The 9,266-nt window shown below is 38.2% G+C and overlaps 1 protein-coding gene across 1 annotated transcript in view; it reads left to right on the forward strand.

Moving 5' to 3' along the window:
- tmtops2b (teleost multiple tissue opsin 2b) overlaps positions 1-9,266 on the forward strand; it is a 33,633-nt gene that overhangs the window by 15,560 nt on the left and 8,807 nt on the right. The window contains exons 2-3 of the mRNA XM_086145136.1: positions 3,375-3,700; positions 9,018-9,251. Coding sequence (XP_086001262.1) covers positions 3,375-3,700; positions 9,018-9,251 — 560 coding nt within the window. The remainder of the gene's footprint in view (positions 1-3,374; positions 3,701-9,017; positions 9,252-9,266) is intronic.

Genomic DNA, 9,266 nt, shown 5'->3' on the forward strand with positions numbered 1-9,266 from the left:
CCAGTGAAGATTAAACAGCAGTAGAAACTTTGAAAGTTTGAGGTATTTATATGGGGATAAGTTAGCTCTTTATAAAAATAACCATATCTGACAGTCATGGCAAAGATGTTTGTCAAGAGTTGCTTCTATATTTGGAAGTTGAACATTCTGGTCACTATTTCTCTTCTTTAGCTTATACTGTCAGACTGTTTTATATCATGGAACTTGCCTTTTAGACAAACCTAATGATAAAATGACATTATCATGAATGCGTATTTGGTTGATTCTCTTCTGGATAAATCAGAACTCAATTCAGCACAAGAATCATATGACATGCAGATTCATCTTTTGATTTGCATTCATGCTTGTCTTTGCTTAAATTTTGTGATGTATGTAACGCAGAAATTACTGACAGGTTGGAATTGTCTTTCTTGGGAGAAAAATGGATCTTATCATTATTCTATACATGTGTGACAGCAGTGGTTTTTTGGAGGACTATTTTGTTTCCCATTTAAAGACTGTAATTATATTAAAGTAGAGGGGACTGATCAAGGGCCACATCATTTGGTGCAACATCACTCTCTTTAAGCTCTGTGGACAAAATGGACACCTCTAGCTTCTGTCAGGAAATGGAAGTTAAGAGAATGTAACTTTATATCCAAAATATCTTCTTTTTGTTTCGGCTGGTCCCGGGTCAGCAAATCAGCTTCCTCCATCTAACCCTATTTTCTGTATCCTCTTCTCTCACCCCAACTCAGTACATGTCTTTTTTCACTACATCCATAAATCCCCTCCTTGGTCTTCCTCTTGGCCTCCTGATTGCCTCCCTCTACAAATATATTCAACCACTTCAATCTGACTTTATCTCCTTAACATGTAACATGTGTTGTTAGATGTCATGATCCTATCTATCCTTCTTACTCCCAAAGAGAACCGAAACACCTTTGCCTATGCTACCTCCAGCTCTGCTTCCTGTCTTTTCTTCAATGCCATTGTCATCTTCCAGCCTCTAAAATGTTGCAAAAGCAAAAAAAAAAAAAAAAAAAGGAAACATGCAATAGGACGTTTCTTGATTTTAAATTGGAGTTATACGTGTATTTTAGAAAAATGAAAAACTTTGCGTTTATGCATTCGCAGTTGTCTAGATCTTTGAGCAAGACTATTTTATTGATTTACTCTTCAGTATAGCTCAACGTCAGCAGTGACTTAAAAGTAATTTGAAGCAAAGGTATTCGGTCCACGTGAATAAGGAGGGCGAGAGATATACACAATGCCTCCTGCAACATGTGGCGTGAGCGGAGACATAAAAAGATTTGCTTGGACCCCAAAAAACTAAGATTCCACTGCTGTTGACAACAAATGAGTTCAGCTTGAGGCTTAATTTGCAGAGGACAAATTTGAAATATCATGAATGAGAAAAATGTTCATACTGATAGGAGAGGTGGGAAAATACTTCACTTTCACAGTAAATAATCCAGCGGGTCCATTATCATTGCTAATAGAAGACAACTGTATGATCTAGATCTATTGCTCATGTTATCTGCCACTATTTCCCATAATAAAATGTCATCATATCTGCTGTGAGAAAGATTTCTACAGCCACACACACACACACACCATAAATCCCCACGCAGACGGATAAAATCAATTAATTAGAACAACTAATCAATACCGGAAACATTACTCTTCCGAGAATTTTATGTAGTACTGACAATGAAATGAACTTACACTGTAATGACTCAGTTATACTGGTTATACATACCAAGTCCACATTACTGTTGATTGAATGAAAGTTCAAAATTTTTGTTCAAAGACAGAAGTATTTTGAAAGTCAGAAGTGGCAGAGTCTGTTTTATAACATTTTAGTTGAGTGAGCAAGTTTGGCTGAGAAAATGTTCAAACTGCGTTTGAAGTCAGTTCTGTGACATGTCATGAAAAAGAATCATTACCTCTTTAAGTGCTGCTTTAGAGGCGCTAGTGACGTTTTACCAATGTAACTTAATAAAGAAGGTACATACACATTCATCACTCAGGTGCTGTAAATGAGGGTTGAAGAACATGGAGTGCCAGTAAATAGAATACTGTTCTCAGTATTTCATTTATTTCAGCTTGAAAACTACTTTCCGAGCCAATGGGATATTTATCAGTTGTGTTTACTTTTAGATATATATTTTCTTTCAGCATTTTAATCCTCGTGTAAGACATTTCATTACAACACGGAATAGATCCAGTCCACTTTGCCAATATATTTGCTCTGACTGTTTAATCCTTAGCTTGAGGGCAAACAGCAAGACACTGCAGGTAAACCCTGTTTTATTATTGTTCAGGGTTCACTCTGCAGTTACATAGCTTCAGTTTATGAACTGTAAGATTGATGGCCCAAAGGCAACGTATAAATGTAACCGTTTAAATTATCTGACATTTTCATTTCAGGTGGGTTTTCAGGTTTTGCCCTGAAGTTAGTAGAGTTTTCAAAGCACTGCAGATGATTGAAAGGAGAAATAGCGCCTGTATACAACATCAATGCAGTTCCTTAAAAAGCCCACATATACAGTTTTTGATCGCAGTTTTATCCTGATTTACTAACAGACTCTAACACACAAAAGGGAAGACTCAAGGGGCGGAATGGGAGTGTGAATGTTTAATGTTCACACCAGGGTTGACATGTATTTATACATCCAGCTGATTCACCTAGTCCTCATTGTGAGAAAAGAGGTTAATCCTTTAGTTTACATGATTCTCCTTTTGTTTTGCATGTGTCTCTCTGGGTCTCCTCTCACAAACTTGGTTTAAAGTTATTTGGTGCACTGCATGAGAGAGCTTCGCTTATTATTCCTGAAAGGCAGCTTTTATACAACAACTATGTCACGCTGTGTTTAGTGAAAAAAAAGGGAGTTTCTTTTCTACTGTAGAAAATGTAAAAAAAATGTTTGGGTGTTTTCATGTTGTTTTCAGATGTTTATAAATCCCTTAGTTGTAGTAGTTACTTAGCCAATAAATAACCCTGTGCCCTCTCTACTTAAACATTTGATGTGAAGTTGTAGCCTAGAAATTGCCTTTGGAAAAGTGACTGCCCAAGGGTGGGTCCTTTCCCTGCTCTGTTTATCTCTAATGTGTTTTCATTTGTTATATTTCCTTAACTTTGCATGCAGACAAAGTTAAAACCATAACCACCTCAGCTTTTTGTCACAACAGCCATGAAATCAAATCCAGTCACCCCCTGGTATATCACCTGACCCTACCTCTAATTACCTGTTCCCAATACCATGACATAATACTTACCAATCTTCTAACAATTTCTTTGTCATTTTCACATGAAAATACTCTAATAATTGATTTATTCTTTCCTAAATTGCAAAAACCTTTTATCAACCAATCTTCCTCTGGTTTCACAGGTATTGTGTCCCTGATTTCTCTAGTGATCCTCTCATACGACCGCTACAGCACTCTGACTGTATACAACAATCGAGGGCCAAACTACCGAAAGCCCCTGCTTGCCGTTGGAGGCTCCTGGCTATATTCCTTGTTCTGGACGGTGCCCCCCTTGCTGGGCTGGAGTAGCTATGACATAGAGGGGGCAGGTACAAGCTGCTCTGTGTCCTGGACTGTCAAAACTGCCCAGTCACACGCCTACATCATCTGCCTCTTCACATTCTGCCTGGGTCTTCCTGTCCTGGTGATGATCTACTGCTACAGCAGGCTGCTATGGGCAGTAAAACAGGTGAGTTGATGTATGTATTTGCGCAAGTAATTTTTTTGGAGAGTAGATGGGAAAACTGAAAAATAAGCCAAAAAAGTCAATAGAATGTCTAATTATTTAAGTTCAAAAACAGAAATGTTGCAGCAAGAAGCTCAACCCAGAAATTCAAAATTTGGAGAATAATACAGTTTTTTTAAGTTTCCAAAATGTATTATTAAATTATGAGCAAAAGCAAAAGCAAAAGCAAATTATGAGCACTCACTGCTCCCTCCAGTGAATGCTAATCAAAGCCTGAATTTCCTCGTCGAGAAATTATCTGGCGGTGACCATTTGCAAATGCAGAACTGAACCATCAGTTGATAAAATACTTATCCAGTTTGCCAGAATGTTTTTTTTGTGTTGTTGTGAGTAAATCTAACTTAACCTTGGTGGTACACATCATAAAGCACCACCATTACTGACCTTAGACATCCGACTATGTCTGGGTATGTCCTGTACCTCGTGCTGCCCATTGTGTCATTTCTGTACAAAATGTGACTTTGAGTCATAGTGGTACATTTTGTGGTGGTGTTCATATACATACACACATACATACACACACACATACATAAACACACACACGCACACGCACACACACACACACACACACATATATATATATATATAAATTAAATCACAGCATGCTACACATCCATCTGACATGTGGCACTTATAGACCTCAGACAGGGTGACAAATGAGATGAGGTGTGACAACAATGACACTTTCAGAACAGCAAGATATTTGTATGACAGTATATAAATCAATGCGATATCTATTACAGGAAAGTAAAAGAAATATTGTGACACAAGAGAATCTTTTTACCAAGATGTTCTCAGTCAGAATGACAGTGTTTCCAAAGACAACTTCCCTTGGGGTCCACAAATTTGATCATTGGAAAGGCAGAATCCACATCAGTAACTTCAGGTGTTGGTGGGTAACTGGAGATGGAGGATGGTCAAATTAAAGGTTGTCATAACAGAGCCAGCTGTCTTGTTACTATTTGAGGAAGATGAATGTCTCTAAGACATTCATTGACAAGTTTACAGAGGTTGCAAATATTTTTGATTGAATTTACATGATCTACATGGATAAGGGTGGCACGGTGGTGCAATAGTTTTCATTCCTCCTCACTGCTAGTAGATCCCTGGTTGGATTCCTTCCGGGGGGCATACTGTGTGGAAATCGCACATTCTCTCCATGTCTGCATGGGTTTCTTCTGGTTTTCTGCCACAATCCAAAAAACATGGAGTAGATTAATGGATAACAAAAAATTATCTAGAGGTGTAAGTGAGAGGGTGGCCATGTGATCGACAGGCGACCGGTCCAGGGTGAATCCTGTGCTCGTCCAATGACAGCTGGGATAAACTCAAGCCCTTTAGCAACCTGACTGCAGTATATGGGCTATAGAAAATGAATGATATACCGTATATATGATAACTCTACAGACTTCTCAATTCCTCCCCCCCTGCTTTGGCATAGTCGATAAGACATAGATAGAAGTACTGGTAAGTCTCTGCAACATAATCAGTCATTTGGTGAAGTCAGGGACTAATATTTATTTATTTGGTGCCATTAATTGTCATTTGCAAGGGTGAAATGTAACATTCTATGATCCAAACGTTGAAAAGTTGCTTGATGACCAAGAATTTCCTAAACACCAGAACTAAAGTATCTACATTGAAAAAGAGGACAGATTTAAAGTCTGTTATTGAATGTACCTACATATTGCCCATATCTATATTGTCATAAATTCAGTAGCGGTGCCTGCTCCTGCTTTAGCCCAGTCCTAGGAGTTATCGGCTCCATGTCACAGCAGGAACTAGATACTACATACTAACTTAAACTAACTGCACGCATGCCTCTCCAGCAGACTGGGCTATTCCCAGCATCTGCCCAAGGCATCAATCAGTTAGCTGCAGCTAAAACAGATGCTGCTATCCATACTGTGACAAAATCAAAAATGTTGTGCATGCAACATCTTGTTTGAAAACAATAAAACACTAAATAATATGAAGTGTACATATATCCGCTGATCGGCAGGATCAGTAGGAATTTCCTGGGCCTCTGTTCTTGTCTGGATCAGAACTACAGATGAGTCCTCAGTTTCAGACTAATATGGATTTTTTTAAATTGTCTTTCCAAGTTAGTTATTTTATTGGTTCTGGCTGTTCTGCCATTTACAAGCTCATCATTTTTGTATTGTCTTGCTGGCCAGATGTTGTCAGTTTTCCGCACATTCAGGTTAGATAAATAAAAATGTTCCTTTCCTTTGCCTTCTATGCAAAAGGTGCTTGTTTTTCCTAAAGTAAAGTCCATCTTTTTCAGTCCGGTGATTTGTATTCATCTCTCTGAGGGGAGGTGTAGCTGACCAGGGGATTAATATGGAATTGTGTGTCATAAAAGATCAGCTGGTGTGACAAAGCCATAACCATTCAGACATATCCTTATTTCTTGACTAATTTTTAGCCAATCCAACAATTGACAGCATAGTTTTTACTCCAAATAAAGATTGTCAGCAGAATCCCTTACGGAACGCAAACACTGTACTGTATTTCATAACCAGTCCTTGTAGGACCATTTTTTCTGTCCTTGAGAGACGTGTTCTATCTATACATTTCCTTTATAAATCCTCCTCCTCACTTTAAATGGCTCCCAAGTGGGAAGCGACAATTCTCACAAAAGACACTGGTTGCAGCGTCCTTCAGGCACAGTTACTGAATTAGCTAAATTGGGTTGCCTCAATCACTTAATCACTCTTTGGAAGAAGTGATGTTTATTAAGGTGACTTCTTTACTATTTTTTTCACTGCTTTTAAACATTTTAAAGATAAATGCACTTGCAATTTGTTTGTACGTGATGAAGATAACCTTTCAGGAGCATTCCCTTGAACTGAAACCAGTTTGTAAAACCATGACTGTCGCCCACCCCAAGAAGACCCTTGGAAAAAAAAAAGATCTATTACCAGTGTGATAGCTACCTTTTGTTTTGTTGTTCTGATATTTATAGAACTGTGGTTAGAGCAGATAAAGAGCAAGTCGTTGAATGTGCCTGATGACCAAGGTTTTTGCTGCTGCATTCAAATTCTGTGCCTTAATTACCGTTTAAATAACAGGATTGGATTTTTATACCTTATGGAATTTCTTAGGTGCGCTCTTCCTTTCCATAAATTCCCCCACTCAATGAAGCTTCCCCATCTGTTAAGTAGCCAGAGGTTACACTTTGGATCAGCCATATGTTTAAGCTTCTGGCCATTTTATCTGAACTGCTGTTGAACCCTGATGTGCGTGCCTCTGATTTACTGTAGCCTTACTGAAGATTAGTGACACACAATATATATCTGAGTTTCCAAGGTTTTACCTTATATCATCATCACATCAGGTTTCATTTCATGCATTACAAAAAACATTACTGGACTGGTGAAATAAGTTTTCCATCTCATTTATCAACAGCATCTGATGTTATTCTTAAAAGCTTACCTGGCTAATACTGTCTGTTTTAAAGGTCTACAAAGAAAAAAAAATGTAAGTAAGGGTAGTGAAGGGTAATTTCATGCTCAAGAATGCATGGGATGGGTGGTGGTAGTGCCACTACAATTGTGCTTGTATTTTTCCCAGTCAATGTCACATTTTCTGACTTTTTACAAAAGCTTAGTGGAGCTATTAGATCTTGTGACAACCAAACCATTTTTTAATTTGCCTTGGAGATTTAGAGAAGGTGTTTATTTAAAAAGACTCAGGGATAGTATGTGGTATATTAAATAAATATGTTGTAATATTGACAGACACAGCAGGGGAGATTAATAATGTTTATAAGAATGAGTTCTGCATTCTGTTTTTTAAATACAGACTGTATAACTGTGTTCTGTTTTATATTACATTTTTAATGATGGCCTGGCCATATAATCAATAGTAATTTAAATCAATAGAAAGGGTTAATGGGTCCCTCACTCTCAAGTCGTCAGCGGGAAAAGGGGGACATAATATGTCCCTATGTCAATCTCTAAAACCCATCATGTTTGCAGGTTAAAAAAAGCAAAAGGGTGATCATAGATGACAAATGATATAAGATGATACTGACTTCCTATCAGCAACATTGAACCAGTGGAAATAGAGAGTTGGAAAATGTGTCTTTAAACCAAACAGGCAGACACTTCATCCCAAACATCCATCAGGCCCTTATTTCACTAGTGATAAGATGAAGGATGTATACTTCACTCATAAAACATCAGCATGGAGCTTTTTTTTTGAGAAGTAGAATAAAATTATGAGGATACTCATTGAGGCTCCATTATTATTTTGCACAGCTAGTTTCATTATGGAAGTCCAACATTCAATAACTGAGCCACATAGGAAAACCTCCATTTGTCAAACAGATCCCCTATCCTAATTCGGTAGAATAAGGCTTATCATGAAAAAAAAACAATGTATCTTGGGGTAGCTGTAAACCTGCTGTGTTAGTAAAGCAATAATCAACTCTGTCTTTGCAAACGTTAAAAAGCTCATTTGAAATTCAGTTTTCAATTTGTAAAAAATTAGAAACTCATTCTATTCACCCATAAATTTTGTAAACTCAATACAGCTGTTACTCTCCCAGATAATCCATTAATGATGCTACTAGTTCTGAACTGCCATTGGCTGATTAATAAGCCTCATATCTGCAGCTCCTTAACCCTCTCAGGCTCAAATTAAGTTGTAGTTGCAGGAAAAATCTGATATTTGGCTGTCGCAAATCTGCAACATCTGCCTGGAGAAGGTTAAAATGATAAAATGACAGCAAATGCGGATGTTGATTTCTCAACACCAAGCTGCCTTAGACAAGGGTTGACACAATATTGGGCTTGGGTTTGAAAATCTATGTGTCGCACCCACTGAGCAGTCAAAGACCAGCTTCTGAGCCAGCCGATGTAGGGTTGGTTCGACAAAAGAGTGGCCTCAGGCACTTCCCAGCCACCTGAGAGACCCTGGGATACAGGCCTCAAAAAAGTTGTTGCAATTATATTTGTTCAAAGTATTTAATAACTATTATAACCTCACAACTAATCAAAAGGTTCCTAAGCCAAATTTGGCAAGACTTTGCATCTGTAAGAAATATTGGCATTGCTTGATCCGTGTGTGTGTATGTCCGTGTGTATGTGTGTGTGATAATTTAGCCTTGGAAGGGCTGAATTTGATTGCAATTATTTTAAATTGCAGTCCATTATGCTCTATCAAAACGCAATTTTCACACTTTGATATAACAAAATAGCTCGGTTTGAACTTTTTTCTTTTTCCATTATCTCCTCACAACATCAATTTGCAGGTAGGTAAGATCCGTAAGAATGCAGCCCGGAAGAGAGAGTACCACATACTGTTCATGGTTCTGACCACGGCAGCCTGCTACCTGCTGTGCTGGATGCCGTACGGTGTCGTGGCCATGATGGCAACATTTGGCCCTCCAGGCATTATAAGTCCTGTGGCCAGTGTGGTGCCTTCACTATTGGCAAAGAGCAGCACTGTCATCAACCCTCTCATCTACATTCTAATGAATAAACAGGTGAGTCAACAACAC

This window comes from Fistularia commersonii, chromosome 4 (genome assembly GCF_037954325.1).
Source record: "Fistularia commersonii isolate RoL2024-O1a breed Wild chromosome 4, RoL_Fcom_v1.0, whole genome shotgun sequence".
In the NCBI taxonomy this organism is placed as follows: Eukaryota; Metazoa; Chordata; class Actinopteri; order Syngnathiformes; family Fistulariidae; genus Fistularia; species Fistularia commersonii.